The sequence below is a fragment of the Saccharomyces paradoxus genome, chromosome IV, assembly GCF_002079055.1.
Source record: "Saccharomyces paradoxus chromosome IV, complete sequence".
Taxonomy (NCBI): Eukaryota; Fungi; Ascomycota; class Saccharomycetes; order Saccharomycetales; family Saccharomycetaceae; genus Saccharomyces; species Saccharomyces paradoxus.
The window spans coordinates 353,655-376,940 of NC_047490.1; the positions used below are offsets into that span (position 1 = coordinate 353,655).

General features: G+C 38.9%; 13 protein-coding genes and 1 non-coding gene across 14 annotated transcripts; 6 read left to right on the top strand and 8 right to left on the bottom strand.

The window, feature by feature from the left end:
* Positions 1–434: 434 nt before the first annotated feature.
* MBP1 (transcription factor MBP1) lies at positions 435–2,957 on the top strand (the record flags this gene model as incomplete). Its single annotated transcript, XM_033909319.1, has 1 exon — positions 435–2,957. The coding sequence occupies one exon, from the start codon at positions 435–437 to the stop codon at positions 2,955–2,957; it is 2,523 nt and encodes an 840-aa protein (XP_033765210.1).
* Positions 2,958–3,272: 315 nt separating this feature from the next.
* Positions 3,273–4,358, bottom strand: PSA1 (mannose-1-phosphate guanylyltransferase; the record flags this gene model as incomplete). Its single annotated transcript, XM_033909320.1, has 1 exon — positions 3,273–4,358. One exon carries the CDS (start codon positions 4,356–4,358, stop codon positions 3,273–3,275), a length of 1,086 nt encoding a protein of 361 aa, XP_033765211.1.
* Positions 4,359–7,407: 3,049 nt separating this feature from the next.
* Positions 7,408–7,503, top strand: SPAR_Dtrna2K. The gene has a single exon. It is a non-coding gene; the product is annotated as a tRNA-Lys (tRNA).
* A 135-nt stretch (positions 7,504–7,638) lies between these two features.
* MCH1 (Mch1p) lies at positions 7,639–9,099 on the bottom strand (the record flags this gene model as incomplete). Its single annotated transcript, XM_033909321.1, has 1 exon — positions 7,639–9,099. One exon carries the CDS (start codon positions 9,097–9,099, stop codon positions 7,639–7,641), a length of 1,461 nt encoding a protein of 486 aa, XP_033765212.1.
* Positions 9,100–9,515: 416 nt separating this feature from the next.
* Positions 9,516–10,073, bottom strand: PBP4 (Pbp4p; the record flags this gene model as incomplete). The annotated part of the gene is made up of 1 exon (XM_033909322.1): positions 9,516–10,073. One exon carries the CDS (start codon positions 10,071–10,073, stop codon positions 9,516–9,518), a length of 558 nt encoding a protein of 185 aa, XP_033765213.1.
* A 420-nt stretch (positions 10,074–10,493) lies between these two features.
* On the bottom strand, positions 10,494–11,405 carry SLC1 (1-acylglycerol-3-phosphate O-acyltransferase SLC1; the record flags this gene model as incomplete). The annotated part of the gene is made up of 1 exon (XM_033909323.1): positions 10,494–11,405. The coding sequence occupies one exon, from the start codon at positions 11,403–11,405 to the stop codon at positions 10,494–10,496; it is 912 nt and encodes a 303-aa protein (XP_033765214.1).
* Positions 11,406–11,771: 366 nt separating this feature from the next.
* Positions 11,772–12,599, top strand: LHP1 (tRNA maturation protein LHP1; the record flags this gene model as incomplete). Its single annotated transcript, XM_033909324.1, has 1 exon — positions 11,772–12,599. The coding sequence occupies one exon, from the start codon at positions 11,772–11,774 to the stop codon at positions 12,597–12,599; it is 828 nt and encodes a 275-aa protein (XP_033765215.1).
* Positions 12,600–12,897: 298 nt separating this feature from the next.
* KNH1 (Knh1p) lies at positions 12,898–13,704 on the bottom strand (the record flags this gene model as incomplete). Its single annotated transcript, XM_033909325.1, has 1 exon — positions 12,898–13,704. The coding sequence occupies one exon, from the start codon at positions 13,702–13,704 to the stop codon at positions 12,898–12,900; it is 807 nt and encodes a 268-aa protein (XP_033765216.1).
* An 871-nt stretch (positions 13,705–14,575) lies between these two features.
* Positions 14,576–16,045, bottom strand: STP4 (Stp4p; the record flags this gene model as incomplete). The annotated part of the gene is made up of 1 exon (XM_033909326.1): positions 14,576–16,045. The coding sequence occupies one exon, from the start codon at positions 16,043–16,045 to the stop codon at positions 14,576–14,578; it is 1,470 nt and encodes a 489-aa protein (XP_033765217.1).
* Positions 16,046–17,599: 1,554 nt separating this feature from the next.
* SIT4 (type 2A-related serine/threonine-protein phosphatase SIT4) lies at positions 17,600–18,535 on the top strand (the record flags this gene model as incomplete). Its single annotated transcript, XM_033909327.1, has 1 exon — positions 17,600–18,535. The coding sequence occupies one exon, from the start codon at positions 17,600–17,602 to the stop codon at positions 18,533–18,535; it is 936 nt and encodes a 311-aa protein (XP_033765218.1).
* Positions 18,536–19,045: 510 nt separating this feature from the next.
* On the top strand, positions 19,046–19,567 carry NPC2 (sterol transporter; the record flags this gene model as incomplete). The annotated part of the gene is made up of 1 exon (XM_033909328.1): positions 19,046–19,567. The coding sequence occupies one exon, from the start codon at positions 19,046–19,048 to the stop codon at positions 19,565–19,567; it is 522 nt and encodes a 173-aa protein (XP_033765219.1).
* Positions 19,568–20,048: 481 nt separating this feature from the next.
* On the top strand, positions 20,049–20,336 carry MRP10 (mitochondrial 37S ribosomal protein mS37; the record flags this gene model as incomplete). The annotated part of the gene is made up of 1 exon (XM_033909329.1): positions 20,049–20,336. The coding sequence occupies one exon, from the start codon at positions 20,049–20,051 to the stop codon at positions 20,334–20,336; it is 288 nt and encodes a 95-aa protein (XP_033765220.1).
* A 149-nt stretch (positions 20,337–20,485) lies between these two features.
* On the bottom strand, positions 20,486–21,406 carry FAD1 (FMN adenylyltransferase; the record flags this gene model as incomplete). Its single annotated transcript, XM_033909330.1, has 1 exon — positions 20,486–21,406. One exon carries the CDS (start codon positions 21,404–21,406, stop codon positions 20,486–20,488), a length of 921 nt encoding a protein of 306 aa, XP_033765221.1.
* A 346-nt stretch (positions 21,407–21,752) lies between these two features.
* Positions 21,753–23,075, bottom strand: MTF2 (Mtf2p; the record flags this gene model as incomplete). Its single annotated transcript, XM_033909331.1, has 1 exon — positions 21,753–23,075. The coding sequence occupies one exon, from the start codon at positions 23,073–23,075 to the stop codon at positions 21,753–21,755; it is 1,323 nt and encodes a 440-aa protein (XP_033765222.1).
* Between the last annotated feature and the right edge of the window lie 211 nt (positions 23,076–23,286).

The following is a 23,286-nucleotide window of genomic DNA, read 5'->3' on the forward strand; positions in this document are numbered from 1 at the left end:
TAAGATAAGTCTTGCGCTAAGTTTGGTCATTTTGTGGGATCACCCGCATAAAGCTATCGGCACTGCAATTTAAGATCAAGTAGAAGCCATAGTATACTGTGAAATGATATTGCTAACCGTGATTGAGCTGACCCTCCATATGCTCAATACTCGCTGGCCGTTAAGGTCAATTCATTTATGATCCTTTATCGTTTTGCGCTTGAGATCGTTATATTACTACTGCCTTGTTTTCTATCCGATGAAATCAGTACAATCAACAGATGAAAAAAATGAAAAAAAGAAAACAAAATCAACACAACTTGTAAAATCTTGAGCCATCGGAAACAAAAATTCATTATAATTTATATCACCGAGCATCACAGCAAGTGCGATTGGTTTGCAAATCGTGCTTTTTTAACATTCCGAGACATCAGGTAAATCTCAGAAACACAAGCATGTCTAACCAAATATATTCAGCGAAATATTCGGGGGTTGATGTTTACGAATTTATTCATTCAACAGGATCCATTATGAAAAGGAAGAAGGATGACTGGGTCAATGCTACACACATTTTAAAGGCCGCCAATTTTGCCAAGGCTAAAAGAACAAGAATTTTAGAGAAGGAAGTACTTAAGGAAACCCATGAAAAAGTTCAAGGTGGGTTTGGTAAATATCAGGGTACATGGGTCCCACTCAACATAGCAAAACAACTGGCAGAAAAATTTAGTGTCTACGATCAATTGAAACCATTGTTCGACTTTACCCAAACAGATGGGTCCGCTTCTCCACCTCCTGCTCCAAAACATCACCATGCCTCGAAGATGGATAGGAAAAAGGCTATCAGAAGTGTAAGTACTTCTGCAATTATGGAAACGAAAAGAAACAATAAGAAAGGCGAAGAAAACCAGTTTCAAAATAGCAAAATATTGGGGAATCCTACGGTTGCCCCAAGGAAAAGAGGTAGGCCGGTAGGGTCTACAAGAGGAGGAAGGCGAAAGTTAGGAGTCAATTTACAACGTTCTCAGAGTGATATGGGTTTTCCTAGACCAGCAATACCGAATTCTTCAATATCGACTACGCAACTTCCTTCTATTAGATCCACCATGGGACCACAATCCCCGACATTAAGTATTCTAGAAGAAGAAAGACACGACTCTCGACAGCAACAACAACAACAACAACAACAACAACAGCAACAGAATAATTCAGCCCAGTTCAAAGAAATCGACCTTGAGGACGGCTTGTCTAGCGATGTAGAACCTTCACAACAATTACAACAGGGTTTTAACCAAGGTACTGGATTTGTACCCCAACAACAATCTTCATTGATACAGACACAGCAAGCAGAGTCAATGGCTACGTCCGTATCGTCATCTCCTTCATTGCCTACGTCGCCGGGAGATTTTGCCGATAGTAATCCATTTGAAGAACGGTTTCCCGGTGGTGGCACATCTCCTATTATTGCGATGATTCCACGTTATCCTGTAACTTCAAGGCCTCAAACATCGGATATCAATGATAAAGTTAACAAATACCTTTCAAAATTGGTTGATTATTTTATTTCGAATGAAATGAAGTCAAACAAGTCTTTACCACAAGTGTTATTGCATCCGCCTCCACACAGCGCTCCATATATCGATGCCCCTATCGATCCCGAATTGCATACCGCGTTCCATTGGGCATGTTCTATGGGAAATTTACCCATTGCCGAAGCGTTGTACGAAGCTGGAACAAGTATTAGATCGACGAATTCTCAAGGCCAAACTCCGTTGATGAGAAGCTCGTTATTTCATAATTCATACACCAGAAGAACTTTTCCTAGAATTTTCCAATTGTTACACGAAACTGTATTTGATGTCGATTCACAGTCTCAAACAGTAATTCATCATATTGTAAAACGAAGATCAACAACACCTTCTGCTGTTTATTATCTTGATGTTGTGCTATCTAAGATCAAGGATTTTTCCCCACAGTACAGGATCGAGTTACTATTAAATACGCAGGACAAAAATGGTGATACCGCACTCCACATTGCCTCTAAAAATGGAGATATTGTTTTTTTTAACACATTGGTCAAGATGGGTGCATTAACTACAATTTCCAATAAGGAGGGGTTAACTGCCAATGAAATCATGAACCAACAATATGAGCAAATGATGATACAGAATGGTACAAATCAGCATACCAGTTCTTCAATCACAGACTTGAATATTCATGTTAATACGAACAATATTGATGTAAAAAATGACGTTAATTCAATGGTAATCATGTCACCAGTTTCTCCTTCGGATTACATAACGTATCCATCTCAAATCGCGACCAAAATATCAAGAAATATTCCTAACGTAGTGAATTCCATGAAACAAATGGCTAGCATATACAATGATCTTCATGAACAACATGACAACGAAATAAAAAGTTTGCAAAAAACTTTAAAAAGTATTTTGAAAACAAAAATGCAAGTAAGCCTTAAGACGCTAGAGGAATTAAAAGAGAGCAGCAAAGATGAAAACGACGAAGCTCCAGTCAGTGATGATTTTGAGATGTTATCTCGACTACAAGAACAAAATGTTGAGAAATTGAGAAAAAGGCTCATACGGTATAAAAGGTTGATTAAACAAAAACTAGAATATAGGCAAACGGCCCTGTTGCATAAGTTACTAGAAGATGAAACCCAGGCTACCGCCAATAGCATAGATGACAACGATAATAATGTACTAAAAAGGTTAGAATTAGCTCAAGAATTGACAATGTTGCAATTTCAAAGGAGAAAACAGTTGGATTCCCTACTGAAGAAATTTGAAGACAATGCCAAGATTCATAAATATAGACGGATTATCAGGGAAGGGACAGAAATGAATATCGAAGAAGTAGATAGTTCGCTGGATGTAATACTACAGACATTGATAGCCAATAATAATAAAAATAAGGGCGCAGAACAGACTATCACAACCTCAAACGCGAATAATCATGCATAAAACACATAAGTGGAAGAATTTTAGAAGAATCTTACATGTATCAATATATCAAAAAATGGATAAAACAATGAGATAATATTTTTTTATTTCTTCTACCTAAGTAAAAAGCTACATAAGGATCAACCTTTTTTCTTTATTTTCTTTATTTTTTTTATTTTTCATTTTCAATTACAAACAACTAAGACATAACAGTAAGCAGAGCTTATTTCTGTGCGTGTTTTCTTCTTTTTATAATGAGGAGATATTGGCTAAAATAAAATTAACAAAAACAGATGAGTGATATAGATTATATTCATTACAGTTCGTTTTCCTAACTCACATAATAATAGCTTCCTTTGGAACATTATCGGAGATAGACTTATGAGGTAGGACTTTACCACCGTTGATGTAGATTTCGTCTTTAACTTCAACGTCGTCACCTAAGACAGTGACACCTTCCAAACGGCACCATTGTCCAACGGTAGAGTTCCAACCTACGATAGTAGATTTGACCAAAGAGTGATTCTTGATAGTAGAGTTGCACAAAACAACAGATCTGGTGATTCTGACACCGTCACCGATGGTAACGTTAGGACCAATAACCACGTCTGGACCAATCTTAGCGGTAGAGGAAATCTTAGCGGTTGGGTCGATCAAGGCATTACCAACAATGTTGGCACCTGTAGCCAATTTTTTTGGTTGTCTCTTGGCCAAAGAGTTCAAATAAAGAACGGTACCAGACAAGAAGTCCTTTGGTTGACCAACGTCCATCCAAAAACCTTCCAAATCGAAGGAATATAGTTGCTTTTCCTCGACCAAGATTGGGAAAGTTTCCTTTTCAATCGAAGTTGGCTTCATTTCAATCAAGTCAATGACTTCTGGGTTCAAGATGTACAAACCTGCGTTAATTCTGTTACCGACAAATTCCTTTGGCTTTTCAACGAATCTATCAATTAAGTTTGGAGTGGCTATATCATGGACAATGACACCGTATTTAGAAGGTTCGTCGACCTTGGTAGCAACAATGGTACCTTTACCCCCGTGAGCTTTGTGGAAGTCGGCCAATTCCTTGAATGGATATTCGCAAATGACATCTGAGTTCAAGACGAAAAATGGAGAGTTGTCCTTTTTCAAAACATCTTCAGCCAATTTCAATGGACCGGCAGTACCTAATGGTTCAGTTTCCACAGAGAAAGTGATGTTAACACCATATTCCTTTTCGTACTTCTTCAAAGTCTCCACCATGACTTCTGGTCTGTAGTTAACAGCAAGAACAATGTCAGTGACACCAGCGTTGGCTAAAGCCTCGATTTGATGAAGAATCATTGGTCTGTTACCGAATTCGACCAATGGCTTTGGAACGGTTAAAGTTAAAGGTCTCAATCTGGTACCGTAACCACCGACTAAAATTAAACCTTTCATTTTTCAGTTATGTATATATTATTTGTTGAAGTTGTAGCTTGTCTTATGCTGATAATATTTTGTTTGTATATTTAACAAAATATTTTGGACAGAAGAAAAGAGTTAGCGAATGTAAAGTAGTTTGCACACTTGATGAACGATATCAAAGTCAAAGAGGTGAAAACAATATAGACAAGAAAACAAGAAAAAAAACGTTGGGTGAAGAAAAGAGGACTATGTGAAACTTTTAGCAATAATGTGAAACCTCTACTATATATATGTTTACAAGAGCGCCACGAAAAAAAGGAAAAAAGAAAACAAAGCGAGAAAGCACCAGCTTGCTCATTACCGGTCGGCTGTGGTTCTGTGTCTGTTCGTCTGTTTGTTTGTTTGTTTATTGCTGCGCTGTTCATGCTGAAAAACGACAAAAAACAAAGAAAAAAAAAGTTTTTCAGAGATTGAGATAAAAATAAACGTGGTGGCTCCCGAGGCATTTCTAGCTAGCCAGTAAGTACACCGTGGCCGTTTCTTTTGGCGTTTTTATTTTTGTTTTCGCGTTCTTTACTGCTGCCAGTGACGTGGCGTGGGCAGTTCAGGCAGCGGTGGTAAAGCTATAATCAGCGTTGCAAGAGAGGAAGAAAGTGGCCGATTTGGTGCGTTATCCAAGGGTCTTGCGTTTAGTCTTGTTTTTACCCAGCACGCGGTAAGAGAGATCGGATGCAGCGTGAAGAATGCTGACTGCACGCGTTTCGAAATTGGAGTTCTAGGAGATATTGTGACTTGGGCTTGGCTCGATCGACAATGCGTATGGTCGCCTTTAAAATCGTACTGGGTAGAATGTTTGTGCGCAGGACGCGAAGTGGTTAAAAAGACTTGTAGTTGCGGATATGCAACCAAGTTTAGGCTTTCTCCGTGTAATGTTTAAGGTGAAAAAGCAATCCTTAGAAACGTGGAAAAAATAGAGCCTTGCACAGGCGAGCCGCCAAAACATATCTATAAACGTAAAATAGTTTTCGATTGCTTTTTGTTTGTATGGCTTCAGTGCTGCCACTTGACGGATTATCGTAGGCAAGAGAGACCGATTATTTGATGCTCACTGGAGAAGTAGAAACGGTGTTTGGTCCTTACAAAGGTGGATGTTCTGCTGCCACCAACATAAGCCCTGGTCGCCTCATACGTTCTCTCTATTTTAATAAGAAAAGAAAAGCACGCCTAAGAAGTTTCCACGTTGTAGCTGCGGCACGCAAATGCATAGAAAGCACATAGTAGTAACTCTAACATGCGATCTTAATACAGACGATTACATAAAAGTGTCACTAATGGCAAGGGATCTTGAGTTTATAATCAGAGAAAGCTACCAACTGGTTTCATAAAAATATGAAAAACATACATTCTTCTAGCTTATTAGAATTTCTTTAATTTACCGTCGTCATATTACTCCTCGTAATGTATGGGTGGTCTGTACACCTTTATTTTTTTTTTCATTTGGCAAACCTGCAATGCATAATGGAATGATAAGGGAATGAGTAACAGACGGGAAGCAAATGCGAACACAAAAAATATCCAATTGATATATTGTTGTAAAGGGCATTGCGTAGCCATTTATTATCGCAGCGGCCCTAGTGGAACAAAAATCGAGACAGTGAATCGACGTTAACACTCCTTGAACAATGGAGTACCAGGAAAGGCAATTTTTCCCTTTCAGCGTAAATCACTTTCCATCAGGTGTTTTAATCTTGCCTAATATGAAGGAAAACCAGAAATGACTTTGCTGGAAAAGAACACAGCATTAGGAACTATAGCTGACACGATTAAAGGTGTCAAAGAAGCGGTGAGTAGCTCCTTAGACAACAGCAATCGTCCTCGGTTGGAAACGTGCGATATTTCAACAAGGATAGTTTTTTTCGGCAGGCGTTTGACATTTCTTGGTGAGAAATAAACAATCTCTATAAATTACTCGAGGTTTTGTCTATATTTCAGATTTTTTGTACGCAACAACTGTTCCATTCTCCTTTCCTGCTGTGGTCAAAATGGTGACATATGATCTTCTAAATAACCGGTATTCGAGTGCTTGAAGCCGAACTGCTAGCTTTGCCTCGCATCACTTGCTAAACAGCTCGCTTAACATTTCCTTTATTCTGTTATAAGTACAATCATATGCAAACGTATGCAATCAGATTGTTATTATAGCAACCATGTGAATATTGATGAGCCGCTTGTTCCAAAAGTCATATAATGGTCTTTTGATTCAAGGTGGAGTGTTAGTGTGTCTTTTGGCAAATAGAATATTATTGAGTCATTGTCATTCTATCTGCCCAGGATCAAAAGAGACATTCCTGCATGATGCAACGAACGGTTTGCTACTATAACATCAATAAATAACACCGTATAAAGCTAAGTAATGGGTTAATATTGAGATTAGTGTTGGAATTCCATTTTTATAAGGACAACATTTCTTCATTCGTTTTATATGTGTAATTGATTATCCTATTGGAATACCAATCTTTGCATTTCAGCTTCCACTAACTTGGATGACTGTTTCTCGTCATTTATGTCACCTTTTTACATCGCATGTGATAATTGTTGGAATGAAATTCTAATATCATCTATTATTAGTAGTATATTATCACATGCGGTGTAAGAGGATGGCATAAAGATTGAGAAACGGTCATCCAATCTAATGGAAGCTGAAATGCAAGGATTGATAATGTAATAGGAAAATGAATGACAACGTATAAAAGGAAAGAAGAGAAAGTAATAACATTATGTAGAACTATCGATTCCATTTTGTGGATTCCTATATTCTCGAGGAGAACTTCTAGTATATTCTGTATACCTAATATTATAGCCTTTAGTAACAATGGAATCCCAATAATTATCGAATCATTCACCCAATTCTCAATAATTAACCACTAATATGAATACCAGTCCATAGATGATAGTCGGTTCTTATTATAACATTGTGAATCGTTGAGTTGACAACTAGTTGCTTCCACAAGACGGCATATTAGGTTGCCTAAGCTTCCCTGGTATTACTTAGAGAAGTAATAAACCACTTTCGAAGAACTCATCCTTGTTAGCTCAGTTGGTAGAGCGTTCGGCTTTTAAGCGTATTTGCTTAAGCAAGGATACCGAAATGTCAGGGGTTCGAGCCCCCTATGAGGAGTTCTTTCTTTTTTATATAGTTTTCAACCAGTAATTATAATGTAATCACAAACAATGTTACAGAAACAAGTGCAATTTATTGGCATTATTTATAAGCTATGAATTTGAATAATAAACGTAGCAACTTTTTGTTTTTTTAAATTCTAAGTTTTCTACTTTTTAATTTCCAAAACACCACTGCTGAAAGAATAGCGGATGCAACGAATGCGACACTGCTGTACTTGTAGACAGCTGAAATGCAAGACGAATTCCGCAGATCTCCACCACCGCTCATACAGCGAGAATCGTAAAATTTGGCATACAACATGCAAAATATCATAGAACCTATCGCAGGTGCAATTAGTAGGCTACCATAAACGGTCCCGAATGAACGTTCGCCCCATACTAACAACACCAACGTCGGGTAAACAGTGAACAACCCACCATATACGACTCCAACCAACGATCCGGTAGGTACTAACCCCCAGGATGATGCCGAAGAAGTCATTTTCAATAAAAACAGCTGTGCGCATACTCCTGATGAAAGGAAAGTCAATAGAATCCATTTAATTGATATTTTCTTCTTGGCGAAAAAATCTGCTACTATGCCTGTGAGTAGCCTTGTAAAAGTAGAAGATAATGCATATGTGGATAACAACTTTGTAGATAGGGTTGGCGCATCGACTTGGAGTAGCAGATTAGTTAGTGATCCCATGTTGGCAATAAACATCTCGAGTGGCCCCAGCGATAACATAATTGACACCGCTAGGATATATGTCACAGGATCGCTAAATATTCTTAACATCGTCTGGACAAACTTCTCCTGAACATGGCTGTTTCGTTCTAACAGTGGTGATTGTTCAACGTCAGCTAGATCATCCAGCCGTTTTTGGTTATCTTGTTCTTCATTGAAATGCAAAAGTGATACCACGCTGGTAGCTATCCATGCAAGTAGCCCAATGACAACATAAACCAAGGCAAATGTTTGAAATACTCTTCCCAAATTTAAATCATTATCGGACGAAGAAGAGGATACGTCATAGGACCAGAACCATTTGATTCTTAATAGTTGGGAACCGACTACAGAAGAAATACCATAACATGTAGTTGGCAAACTAATCGATAGCAGCTTTGTACGAGGATATAGCTTCGTGCATGTCAATAAAGCGCTAAAGTATAGTGCACTTGTTGATATACCTATCAAAATAAAACAAATTATTGACAGATTAAATGATGAGTCACCATTCCCTTCGAGGGATAATTCCGGATGATTAAAGACGTAAGCCAGATATGAATAACTAGGTATAAATCCTATAATGGCTAGAAGACTTAAGGTAATGGGGCCATGGGAATCAGCGATCATTCCCAGTATTGGTGGCGTTAAGTACATTCCCAAATTAGTCATACTAGCGATGGTGTTGATTTGCCATGACGAATAATTTAAATGTTTCTGCCATGGTTGAGAGTAAAGTGATATCAAAGTAATAAAACCAGCTGACACCGCAGATAATAGCGAAAAGATGTATGCGATACGATGTGATGACTGGAGAGACAAAACATGGGGTAGCAGTAAGCGCGCATGGTATGATAGATAGTGCTCCACCTTTGATAGAGGCATGTTTTGCGCTTGGAAAACGTTTGTTGGTATAAAATAATATCAAAGAGAACTACTCTTCATAAAACTTTAGAGGTTGCTTCTTAAATAGTTGTCTCTGTTATCTTCTATTTACACATTTATAGCGGTTTTCTTGTAGGGCGAAAAGAAAGGTTTTAATTTCCGGAATGACGTGAAAAGCCGCTAACATGGAAAGACTTAGTCAACTATGGAAGCAAGACTAAAAGATAAATCAAAAGAAAGGTGTCTTAACACGGTATACATTTTTCGAAATTATGAATTATAAATTTTTTATTTACGTTTGTAAAATATAGTGATTTTATTCCTTCTTTTTTCCTCTTTCCTTCGTTTTCTTGACTTCATACTTCATTTTTTGTTTGACTTCTTTTTGCGTTACGAAACCTGATAAGTTAAAATCTTCATTGGTTTCTTAAAACTTTAGCAATATCAGTCAAGCAACCGTATTTTTTATTTTTATTTTTACTGCTTGATACAGTACCCCAATCAGTGGCTGTTGATACTCTACCGCTTGCCGTTTCTGATAGTACTTGTTTGTAAGTTTTCGTTGAATGGCTCATTTCGCCCGTGGTGTAGCTCTGAAATAACTTATGCATATACGATCTAACTTCATCTCTATTATAAGGTTGTCTATTTGCCCTTTTAAATTTCTTATTTGTGGATGATCCATTGGCGGTAGAACTGCCCTTTATATTGGCGGGCGGCGCGGTAGATACAATGGCTTTAGCCTTCCCGTTAGCAGGTTGTACTGCGACAGAGTCATCTTTTCGTGGCTGCTGCTGCTGTTGTTGTTGTTTTGGAAGGGCTTTGGCAGCTGCCTGTGCCCAGCCTGTTAATTTTGGCTTTTGAGGAAGAATAACAGGTGTTGGGCCATTTGAACTTGGACTTGAAGCAGATAAAGTGGTCTTCAAAGTCGAGGAAGCTCTACCATTTACACTAGTTGTTGAAGTTGTTGTCATTTTCACAGTAGATCAAAAGGAAACTGTATCGTAAATAAGTAATAAAGGTAATGTGAACTCGGAAACAAAAAATGGACAGATAATTAACAGTGGATAAATGGAAAATTTTAGAAAAAAAAGTTTAAAAAAAATTAGAGTAAAAATATGCACAAGATTATATTATTTGTTATTTCTTCGTATTTTCTTTCTATTGAGTTTCGTATGTTTGACATATGCCTGGTTATATATATTTTAATGGAATAGTTCTTTTCTCTTTCACCGAATAAAGTAGCGGTCCATTGATCACTTAGTACGGTCAAGTATATTAGTAGTAGTAATATAAAAAATCTGTCCAAATCATTCATAAAGTCATTTACTTTTTTAAAAAAATAATTACAGCTTTTGGGGTCTATATACGATTCTAAAAATGTGTATGGTGGCTTAATGTATCTTCTTTACGGACGACCCTTCGTTATGTGTATTGACATCGTTGCTAATGCTAACAGAAGGCACAGGATCATCCTTGATTTTCTTGTTAGCTTTTTCGTCATGCTGAAGAGCAGCGTACTCAATAGCTTGTGGTGGTAGGGTTGTATCGTTGACAGCGGGGGAGTAGCCGATTTCCTTCAAAGTTTTAACCATTTGATCTCTAACCTTTTCAGCAAATTCGCCAATTTTTTCCTTTTCTAAATTCTCAGTTGAAATAGGTTTCAAGATTTTAACAATCATACAGCCCCTGTTGAAGACCCCATATTTAGGACTCACTAAAGTACTGGTATTGGAAACAACCACTGGAACAATGGGGATCTTGCCCTGTTGTGCCAGATGGAAAGCACCCTTCTTGAAAGGCAACATTGTCAGTTCACTCGTGTAAGACCTGGTACCTTCAGGAAAAACCCATAGTGCACGCTTGTTTTTCTTAACACTTTCCAAACCTTTATTCAGGGTTTCGATGGCTTCTTGCCTTTTAGATCTGTCTAAGAAATATGTACCACTCAAAGCCATGAACCAGCCCAGAAACGGGACGTACTTCAAAGACTTTTTGGCAGTAACCGTGCAACCAGGGGGGAAAATCCTACCTAACATGAAGATATCCAAGGTGGATTGATGATTGGCAATCATAATATATGGCTTCTTGACCAAATTCTCCTCGCCCACGACCTTGACGTCAAGGCCGAGCATCAATTTCATGACATGGTAAAAACAACGCGCAGTAATCCACTGTGCCAAATGTTGCTTACCAATTAACGTGCAAAGGATAGAGGCGATTACACCGTAAAGGCCACAGCCTGCAAGCGCCAGTACGACCAACACGGACCTCAAGTAATACAAGAACCTGCCTATCACACTCATTTCTTTTTTTTGCTCGAATTTACTTACGGAGGGCAACTACTAGACGTCTCCACTTGAGATTTCTTTCTTTACCTTGAGCCCTTCCTAATATAAGCCTTTGAACACCATACCATATCCTCAACAAAACAAAGGAAGTACAATTAATATCATCGTGCACGAGAACCACCTCGTGACCGTGAAAAATTTTTCGTCTTCGCTTCAGTGTAGCGTTCAGCCCAGCCTCATCGCAATATCTTAAAATTTTTAAACTGGAACCAGATCAAAAGCACTGAATCGCATCTCATCGCTATAGTGTCTTTTTTTCTTTTTCCAAAAATGGATTCTGTTTGGTTCTACTGGAACTGAAGTAGCATTTGCAAAGAAGTAATGTCTGAAACACCACAACAAGAGCAACAAGAGAAACCACAATCAAGACGTAATTCATTTGCCGTGATTGAATTTACTCCAGAAGTCCTAGATAGATGTTTGAAGCAAGTGGAGTTCTACTTTTCTGAATTCAACTTTCCATATGACAGGTTCTTGCGCACAACTGCGGAAAAAAACGACGGCTGGGTCCCTATTAGCACCATCGCCACATTCAATCGTATGAAGAAATATAGACCAGTGGATAAGGTTATCGAAGCATTACGTAGTTCTGAAATTTTGGAGGTATCTGCTGACGGGGAGAACGTCAAGAGACGTGTTCCATTGGACCTTACTGCTGCCAGAAATGCTAGAATTGAGCAAAACCAAAGAACTTTGGCTGTAATGAATTTCCCACATGAGGACGTTGAAGCTTCTCAAATTCCTGAATTACAGGAGAGCTTGGAAGCCTTTTTCAAAAAATTAGGTGAAATCAATCAAGTGCGTTTGAGAAGAGATCACAAAAACAAGAAATTTAATGGTACGGTCTTGGTGGAATTTAAGACAATTCCAGAATGTGAAGCTTTTTTGAAGTCATATTCTAATGACGATGAGTCCAACGAAATTTTGTCCTACGAAGGTAAGAAACTGAGTGTTTTAACGAAGAAACAGTTTGACTTACAAAGGGAAGCCTCGAAATCCAAAAACTTTAGTGGTAGATCAAGATCCTTTAACAGTCACAAAAAGAAAAACTTGCCTAAATTTTCCAAAAACAAGAAGAAAAACGACAAGGAAGAATCCAAAGAGGACTCCTCTGCCATTGCCGATGACGATGAGGAGCACAAGGAATGATTCTTGTGTTTTTTCTGGTTCTCGTATCTCATTATCATAGCATACTAAGAGTATATGTACTAACATATGTACTAAATGGAAACACAAATATGAATTACAACTAATACTATATTATTATTATTATCACATATTATTTATTACCTTTTTTTTGTTAATATTAAAATTACATTTGCTCTGTGAGAAAAATGGAAAACAGCTTATCCATCTAAAAAAAAAAAAAAAATCAAGCAGAAAGAATACGAATGAATATAAAAGTTGGGTTGTCCATGTTCATTGAATTTGTTTTTTTATTATTTCATTATTTGTTCCTCAAAGCATTGACTTTTCTTGCGGTTAAAGAGAGTCGCTTGCGTGGATTATACCAACCGCCATTATCAGCCGGCATAGGAGCCGGAGTAGCAAAGTTACTATCTGCTGTAATTATGTATGACCACCCCGGCGTTACAGTGGTATGTTGGTCAACGGAGTTTCTTAGAGTGTAGTAATATGTTACCTCACTGGTGGCGTACTTCCTCTTCCATGTCTTTGCCGTTACCTTTGTAGCTGGTTGAAGTTGCATGGGAGCATATTTTACAACACCTGTTTGTAAATTATAGGGAACGGTGAAACTCTTCGAATCGATCGTAGCACCCAGATCCCCAGTGGTAATTCTTGTTTGTGCTTCCGGTGCAATGGTTATCATACTCGGATTAGCTGCCTTTGCACCAATCATCCCTTTTAGTTTAAACCTATTGGTGTAGTGAATGGAATAACCAATAGCTGTTTGTGCAAAGACTTGTATAAAATAAAAACCGTCTGTCCCAACAGTGTTCTCTATGATTGCATTGAACTCGTTGTTCGTCAAATCGCTCGCAGTGAGTGTTTGAAGAGTAGCCATTGCTTCGATCATGGCGTTGGTGCCCGAACACAGAGTAAACGTATATCTGATAAAGTCTTTCTCCTGTGGGGTGCTATCTGTATGCATCCATTTCACTTTGATGGTAGCCTGACTTGAACTGGATAAGTCATAAACAGAGCTAGGTACTGGAGCTACAATAGCCACATCACAATATACTGTTCGGAACGCTACCAAACAAAATAGTGCTAAGAATGATACTATCTGCATACGTTCTACGTAGTCGATTTTTTATTATTATTATATCTCTCGCTGGGTTTGCAACCTCTTTTGAAGCGAACGTAATTATATTGTATACTTTACTTTTACTCTTGTGTGAGCTTCATTAATGAATTTTATAATTTTATGTAAGTAAGTATCTCATGTAATTGTACATGAACAAGCAGATAATGTCCCTTACATGTTCGTGCTTTCGAAAAAGAAAGGGAAAAATTGATTAAAAGGAAATGTGCTTTCTGTTGGAGTAAGTCAACAATATGATGAGGAAGAATAGAAAGCCGCAAAGACTGGATTTACGCAATGGGCCACGTTCTCATGTGAAAAAAAGAAGTGCTGTTTCGATGGTTCGCGACCCTTTCAAGGGACTCGCCGCGATGCAAAGAAAAAAAAAGATAACGTGGGGGCAGTTAAAAAAAGGCGAATCGATAATGAGTCCAATACTTGAGCCCGACGGGCTTATAATCCGATTTGGGCCCAGACTTGTACAGCAGAAATAGGACAAGAAACTAAACGATCGGAAAGCCGGCAAATAACTCAGGTGTTTCATCACTAACATAACATATCTGCAAACGGCTGATGCAGGTTTCAACGCCCTTCTGCTAAAATGCAAGAAAAAAACGCCTCACACTAGCTTTCTATCATTAGTGGTGGTTGATTCTTCATCTTATGCCTAAAAAAAGGAAAGACGAAAAACACATACGGAACAAAAGCGTCCAAGAATTTAATAGTGTAGCGCAGCGTAACGATGAGCTACGCAAAATGATGTTTATTATTGGAGCATAAATAAATAAAAGTATATGTATGTGAGTATGTATGAGTGAGTGAGCGTCCGTTGGCATACTTGAGAGAGTGGCTCTTGGTTTTAATGGTATGCGTAGCCACATCCTTTCCCTACGTGCTTGTTTAGCCAGACGTCGACATTAGGAAATTGCAGCCCACAATGCTTGCACTTTCCCGGCACAATACTTCTATCTTCTTTTTTAGTTTTGGGCGGGTACTCAAAATGCAAAGCCTTCAGGTGATTCTTGAAAGTATCACAGCGCGAAAAGACGCCCGTTTGATGGCAATTTATTGGCTCAAAATAGAGCGATCTAGACTTGTGCGGATACACCTCCATGTCCAAATTGATCAGAGTAGAATTGTAAGGACATTTGAATGCACCTTTAATCTTGTATAGTGATTTTAATTGGTTTTTTTTCAGTAGTTTTGTTTCCTCGGAAGAGGATGGAGCAGTCAGTTTATCGTTTGAGTCGTCACCGTCGCTGTTTGCGGAGGTGCGGGCGGTGGCATCTGCATCGTCAGCTCCGCTATTGCTGTCGGACTCTCTTGCATATATCTGCATAAATTCATCCTTCCAATGGCGCTTTTTGTGCCTTATCAGATCATTGTTTCTGGCAAAGCCGCGTTGGCAGATGGGGCACTTATGCGGTCTGTCCTCAGGAGTTAAATGAGTGGATTTATGAGTAGATAAATTGGCGTAGAAGTTGTGGCAAATAGGACACTCCTTTTTCTTTCTTTGCTTCGTTATTTTGGCAGAATCTTTTAGGGACGATGAATACTTGCTTGTATGTTCGTTATTCAATGGAGAATGAATAGACGGTAGGGCAGAGGCGCTACTGCTATTGAGTTGCTGTTGCTGTTGTTGTTTGACGACCAATGGTGGGAATCCACCAACTGGTAGACTGGATACTGATTTTGACCTCGGTACGTTGTCCACTGTAGTTGGCAATATATTCTGGTGCTGAGTTGGTGGCGAGGGCGTGATTGTCTTGATGCCTGTCGTATTGTTGGGGTTACAAAATGCGAGGTCATGTCTGTGATGATCCAGTACTGTCCTTGGAACGGGTGATGTGAAATTGGCATGTAAGGAGTTTGATCTGCCATTGAACTCTCTTTCTGCGACGGTGATTAAGTTGGTGAACGAGGATATGGGTGGCAAAATGACATGACTCGAGCTGTTGGAAGACAGCGGTGTAGGGGAAAGACTATGAGCGAAGTAAAATTTGGAATTAGGTGCCAAGGTCGTATTGTCTGTAGGCGAACTCGTAATAGACTGACATGCAGATGAGTTATAAGAAGAGTATGATGTAGTCAATGGTGGGGGTGGAGGCGAGTTCAATGCAGAACTGAGGGTCGAACGTGAAGACGACGTAGTACTGGACAATAATGGCAGAGATGGATCTATCAAATGGTGGATGGTGCCGTTGGGCGAAGCAGTTGGATTTGGCATTTTATCTGGATTATCTATAAAGGGAGGGTTCCTTCGTAAAGACATCGTCTCATGGGACATTATTGAGTCTATGCTTGATGCAAAAGATGGTGATACCGGCATAGGGGAAACCAAAGAAAGAAAATAACAAATATTGCAAGCGCTCCAGTGTTACAACTACTACAAATTGAGGAAAGAGATTGACAAGAATTAGACATCCTAACTACAGAGCGCCGAATTTCGTTTATATTTTTCATCTCCAGTTAGAATATATATATACAAATGTATAAAGACGGAAATATGCGCTTTTGAGAAACAGGCAGAATAAAGAACGCACTTATGCAGCTTTAACTTTTAAGAAATGGTGCTTTTTTTTTCGCCCTCTGTTCCTCTGCGGATGGGAGCTATCAGCAGTAGAAAACAAAAGGAAACGAAGAAAAAAAATTGAAAGAGGTAAAAGTAAAATAGCGAGGAGGGCATTACGTACATACAATCGGTTTAAGTAACCATACCACTAACAATGCCCCTAGCAAGCGACAATCTAGATATCTTTGGGAGTTAGCCACGGGCCGTAAGGGAAGGAAAAGACCAATTCAGCAATAAGCGCATGGGGTTTTCCGACAGCCACTACCAAATTGTGTGACAGCCAAGCGAGAATCAATGCGGCTATTAGAGATCTGTTTTTTTTCTATACTAAGACTCGACGAGGCCAACGAAAGAAGAAGTAAAAATTCGGGATTCCCAATTCAGGTCATATCCGGCAAGACATTCCCGGATTTTATTTTCCTCAATGTGCTCGTGTTAAGTGTCGGCCCGGAACTTGATTTCCCCCCCGGACTAATTAGAAGTTCCGGGAACGCGTGCAAGCCGTCCCGCGCGTGGAAGGCTAGAAAGCAGCCGGAGGAAAAAAAATAACGCAAACGTGGGCTCCGCTTCCCCTGTGCGGCAACGTCGTGCCTCCCCACCATTTGCCTCCTATGCGGCCATTGCGTGTGGTGTTTTTCTTTCTGCTCTTGTCACTGATTTTAACTACCGCGGGGTTAGACTAACAAGCAAATTGCAAAGCCGCGGCGGTTCCCGGAAAAAAAAGGAAGGTCACATTAATGGTAACTGTGAAAAGTAGGAAGACGCAGGGGAAATGAAAAAGAAATCAAATTAAAAGAAATCAAAAAAAAAAAAAATAAAAAAAAGAAATCAAAAAAAGGGGCGGGAATACACAGCCGCGGGTAACGTGGAGTGGCGCGAGCGGTCTTCTCGTGTTAAGTGATTATCAACTTTTCTGCGGGTAATAAGTTTTGAGAAGACCCGTTGTAATTTTTTCTTCTCTCGCTCTCGCTCTCTTTCTCTCTTCGCTCATGGGAGCGGTAAAAAAAACATCCATCGAGTCGAAGCCCAGCAAAATTTAAAAAATTATGGCCTTCAGTGAAAACCCAGTGATGCTTGCATACTATCTAATGAAGCATTGAAGAGTTACAGACGGTAGATAAAAAAAGGAAAGGAGCAATACAGTACGTTGTTGCCACACTATCATAACCATACAGATAAAGGAATTCTGCACATACAGCCCCTCTTTCTCTCCCTATTACATCTTTCAATCCCCTCCTCGCTCTTTTTAGATCCGACATCAAAAGGTGAAATACCATTCAAGCTCAAGATATAATAAAAGGAACATTAACAATGGTATCCAGAGGCCCAGACGAATGGCTTGAAACAATCAAAAAATGTCAGGCGCTAACTGAAAATGAAATGAAACAACTATGTGAAATGGTGAAAGAACTTCTGATGGAGGAGAGTAACATTCAGCCCGTACAGACCCCTGTTACAGTATGCGGAGACATCCACGGCCAATTTCATGACTTGCTAGAGCTATTCCGTACTGCAGGCGGCTTCCCTGACGATATAAACTACATTTTTTTGGGTGATTACGTGGATCGTGGCTACTATAGTTTGGAAACTTTCACGCTTTTAATGTGTTTGAAAGTCAAGTACCCAGCGAAGATAACTTTGGTTAGAGGAAACCATGAGTCCAGGCAAATTACTCAAGTTTACGGGTTCTACGAAGAATGCCTGAATAAATACGGATCCACCACCGTATGGAAGTATTGCTGCCAGGTTTTTGATTTTCTGACGCTGGCCGCTATAATTGACGGTAAGATCTTGTGTGTCCACGGTGGGTTGTCTCCCGAGATTAGAATGCTCGATCAAATCAGAGTCTTGTCAAGAGCTCAAGAAGTGCCCCACGAGGGCGGATTCTCCGACCTGCTTTGGTCAGACCCCGACAATGTAGAGGCTTGGCAAGTTTCTCCTCGTGGTGCAGGATGGCTCTTCGGGAGCAAAGTTGCCAGAGAGTTTAACCATGTGAATGGGCTGAATCTTATTGCCCGTGCTCACCAACTGGTGATGGAAGGGTTCAAATACCATTTTCCTGAAAAGGATGTTGTCACCGTGTGGTCCGCACCAAATTACTGTTATAGATGTGGTAATGTCGCAAGTGTAATGAAGGTCGATGATGATTTGGAACCTACTTTCAAGATTTTCTCCGCTGTCCCCGATGATTACATAAGAGAATCAACGGCAAACCATAATAATCAAAGAGCCGGCTACTTCTTGTAACACGACGGCATGCCCTCCCTAACTCGACGAATAAGAATAATTTTCACAAAAAAAGACTGCAAAATCAGAAACTTTTCATCACGCCATTTGCTACGATACGATACACAACAAGCACATTCAAAGAGCATTCCATTTACTAAAGTCCAATGACCAAATAAAAAAAAGGAATGAGAACTAGCAACTACACATTCAACGGTTGCAGTTTTTTTCCCTTTTTGTCCTTGTCCTTTTTTCCCTTCTACTTATATATACTCATATATATACTACTATGTTATATTACATTATATTATTATCACAGTAATAATTATTACGGTCATCGTGGGGTCAAGTCACCGCGCACGGCTTGGATCTATCGAAAGAGGGTGGGAATCCCTGATAATAAAAAACTGTAATCAACATTCGGGAGGGGCAATATAAAAGATTGGCGCTACTTAAAGAGCTGATTCGTCAGGGCAGAGAAGCTTCAATCATATCAAATCTTCTTTTCATCACCTAGCTCGCCTTTCCAAAATGACCTACAGCCTGAAAGTTTTGTTAAGTTTGCTATTTCTTTACACAGCCGCAGTCAATGCGGGTGTAATCGGTATATTCAACGCTCTTCCCCCACCAAACACCAAACCAATCAATGGCGAATCTCCACTTTACCAATGTGATATTCTAGACAAACAACTTTTGGAAATCAAAGAGGTCAATTTGAACCCTAACCCCCCTGTTCGTGGCGAAAATTTAACCATTTCTGCCAACGGTGAGGTCTTTGAAACTATAGAAGAAGGGGCCTATATCGACGTTGAAGTTCGTCTAGGTTACATCAGATTGCTATCCCAGACTTTTGATTTGTGCCAAACTTTGGAAGATAACGATATCGAAGGCTTATCTTGCCCGATTGAACCGGGTGTATACGACATTAAGAAAATTGTTGAAATTCCAGGCGAAGTTCCACCTGGTAAATATGTTGTGGTAGCAAGAGCTTACACTGAAAGCGATGACCTGATCACTTGCTTAACCGGAGAAGTCATTTTCCCACCAAGGTGATCCCATTTGCACAGCCCTCAGATCCGTCTTTATTTGCCCTTCTCGTTCCACGTATTCTTTATTTTGTCGCAAAGAACTCTTCGTCAGTTCGAGTCAGGCTTTCCCTCTTTTTATTTTAGTCACCATCTAGTCGGTGTGATTGCTTTAATAAAATTCTTCCGGGCAATTCTTTAGCGCCCTTGTCCACACCTACTTCTCCTCTATTTCTCTCCTCTAACTAAAATTCTATTTAGTGTATACGTATTAAGAGCATGTCATTACATTACTGTCTGTATGCGAGATTCCTCCCTTGAACATCTTAGATTGTTACACGGTAGCAGGGTAAATGTCCGGGTAATAAGAACTTAATATATTGGTTCTTTTTCCAGTATAAGAGTTTTGAGGCTTCAAGTTAGGAAGATAACCTCAATAGAGAGAAATTGTACCATAGCAGCACAAGGGCTCGCCGAAAATCCCACTCTAAATTAAATATTACTCATTAATGTCCGGAAAACCACCAGTTTATAGATTACCTCCACTTCCCAGACTTAAAGTGAAGAAACCTATCATTAGACAAGAAGCTAACAAATGTCTGGTTCTAATGTCGAATTTATTACAATGCTGGTCTTCATATGGACATATGAATCCTAAGTGTGCTGGCTTAGTAACGGAATTGAAAAGTTGTACCAGTGAAAATGCCCTTGGGAAAAGGAATAACGTTCAAAAGAGCAACATCAACTATCACGCCGCTAGACTGTATGACAGGATTAATGGTAAACCTCATGACTGATTTTTCTCAAAGGCAACAAGAATGAAAACTTGATAATATTAGATTCATGGCCCTGTATATACAAATTAAATAGTCTTGACGGAAAAATATAAACTTTTAATATAATAGTAACGTCTGCATTTTATCTTTTTCTTCCGTATAAATCGTGCTTAATTCTTGATCCTTCCAGCTCTCTCTAAAGTGTCATCGACCAGATACCAGCCAGGATAATAATCGTCACGGTATTTGCTAAATCTTTCTTTATCCACTACGGAAATAGGTGACGTGTTTATAACAGAGCTATGTTCGCCTTCTGCGTCCTTGCCAAATGCATGAGTGATTTCCCACTCAAAATCCAAAGTTGGATTATTGGAATCCTTCCTCAAGTGCGGGTTGGGCAATGAGTTGTTGATTCCACCAACAGATGTAAAACCTTTACCGTATAGTCCACAAATTGGTTCATTAGAGTACAGTAAGAAACTCCATATATTGGTTAAGTCCCAATGTAAGAGAGGTTGCAATCTCATAAAATCAGGCCAGTTAGAGTCTGTTCTTTGAATAGGTTTTAATGTTTCACCAAATGGGTCTGTGTGCCTAATACCTATCACTATGGCTTCGGTCTCAGGGTATATTTTTATAAAATCTCTAAATGCATCTGCCATATTGACGGACGCTCCAGATTGTCTTTGCGATTCGTACAAGGACAGGCAATATCGCTCTGAGGTTTCCAACACAAAATTTTCTAACGTGGGGAAAGTTTCTTCCTGATCAATAAAAACTGTTGGAAGCCTTTGCATGGGGAAGCTTTGAAATTCGAAATCAAATTGAGAATTTTGAGCCTTAATAAAGAAATATTCCCATAAGCAACTTAAGTATAGCAAAAGTAATACCTGGCAATCTTTTCCCCCATTGTAGGAGAACGATATTTCCCCATTCAGTGGACTCCAGCGAACAAAAATTTCACTTAGTAGGTATTTTCTTGTCAACCGTATCGCTTCTTGTGTACTTGCTATTATTTGGGATTTTTGGTCTATGTGTAAGTAAGAGTTTGTTATCTCATAGCACAACTCAGCAGCCTTACTCAGTTGCATATTACGCTCCCCTATTTGTTTTTTGCTTCTTGCAAATACTATCCTGTAATATCTGTTCTTTTTCAATATTTTACGAACAAAATCTCTCGAAGATTTTTTTGGGCTTTTCCTATAAGCAGATTTTTGCTAATCAACGTGTGATATTCATCTATGTTAAACATATGTCCAAATTTTTGAGCTCTTCCCATCCTTTCGTTTGCTTCGGACTCTACAAATTTGAAGCTTGCCGACAGGCTGGCTAGAAAATAGAAAACTGGAACAAAAGCCAGTGTGAGAAGTAGCGTTTATTAGTGCCTTTAATTCCAACACATATATACAACATTATTTACAAGGTTTGAATATTTTCCTACCTATCTCTAGTTAAGTTTTTTTTGAGGCTTTTTAGGTAATTTTCAACAACTAGTAAATCATTGTTCGTGTCTTTATTCCATAAAACACCCACATTCACAATTTTATCTACCCTTGATATGACTTCCTCATCTGCATCGAGCTGTTTTCCTGTTTCAAGAAAAACATCCTCATTTAAGCTTCTCATTTCTTTGACAATCTTATCTAGTATATCCACGGTTTCAATATTTCCAATGACACCATTCACGCTCATCTCGGTAACCACACGTCTCAAATAGCGAATCTCCTGGAAGTTTTCCCACAATAACTGAACCAGCAAATTGTAGAAATCAACATTACAAATTGTTAAATATAGTGAAACGTCCATGTTGTTTTTGCATTCATTATAAACATAGGATATCAACGTATATTTTCTGTCTGCTGGAAAATCAAAGTCAGCTAATGTAAGCGATTTGACTATGATATATGGTAAAGTCATTGCAAACGGTTTCGGTAGTTCTGCCGGTTTGTTTATACACGAAGTTCTAATATCTTCGAAAATATTTGAAGATTCTGCATTCATCTTTGACTCTATATCCTTGTCCCTTTCCCTGTAAATCTCTAATGACTGCTTTAGGTATTCTAGAAGATCGTAATCGTTCTTAACAGCTCCCCTCAGGTAATCAATGTGAGGTTTCAAAACCTGGTCCAGTGTGGTTTGGTAGCGGATTTTATTACCAATTTCTTGCATTACTTCCTCGCTAAATTTGACGTTCAAATGTGTAACTGGTTCCTTCAAAACTCGAGTTCCCAAGTTTTTGTACTGATCGAGAGTTAGTGATTCTCTGTTGCTTTTGTTAAGGCTACTATTTTCGTCAAATATCTTTTCTAGCAGAGTTCTTGTTTGCTCACTAATCGTTTTATTGCCAACTTCAGAAGATTCCGCCCTTTCATACACGTAATCATTGCCCGCCGTTTCCCTCAGAAATTCACGGTCCTTATTCGGAAGTTCTCTTTGAGTTCTTTGACTATGATTAAAGACAATTTTTTCTTTCTTTACGCCAGTTCCTTTGGAATTATCATAGAGCCCGTTGTAATACTTATCAATTATTTTGCTCGCATTGGTGTGTCTCATGTTTTCAACTTTTGCTCCAGCTTCAAATAATTCACCAAATACCTTACGTTCCTCTTCAAGAGCTTGCTCAAACGTCTTTTCATTTAAAGCTTTTTCTATTTTGTAAGTTTTTGCATCTTTCAAATTAGCTTCATTCAGCAAGCATCTAGGGATGTAGTGTATGTATCTATAGTTACAGTTTTTTAATATAGATGATGCTTTGATCATTGTATGATGTGTTGCACTCTTCCCAACTTCTTTCTTCTTCTTTTCCAATAGTTTCTTAAGTTTGCAAGTACCGTCACAGTTTTTCGGGTTAGACGCCTAAATACATTTTTCTGAATAAATATGTATGTATGTTGTAAGTGCTAGATACAGTTGATGAATGGCGGTATAGAATGCTCTATACATCGTAAAAGTGCATAGAGATTGAGCAGTA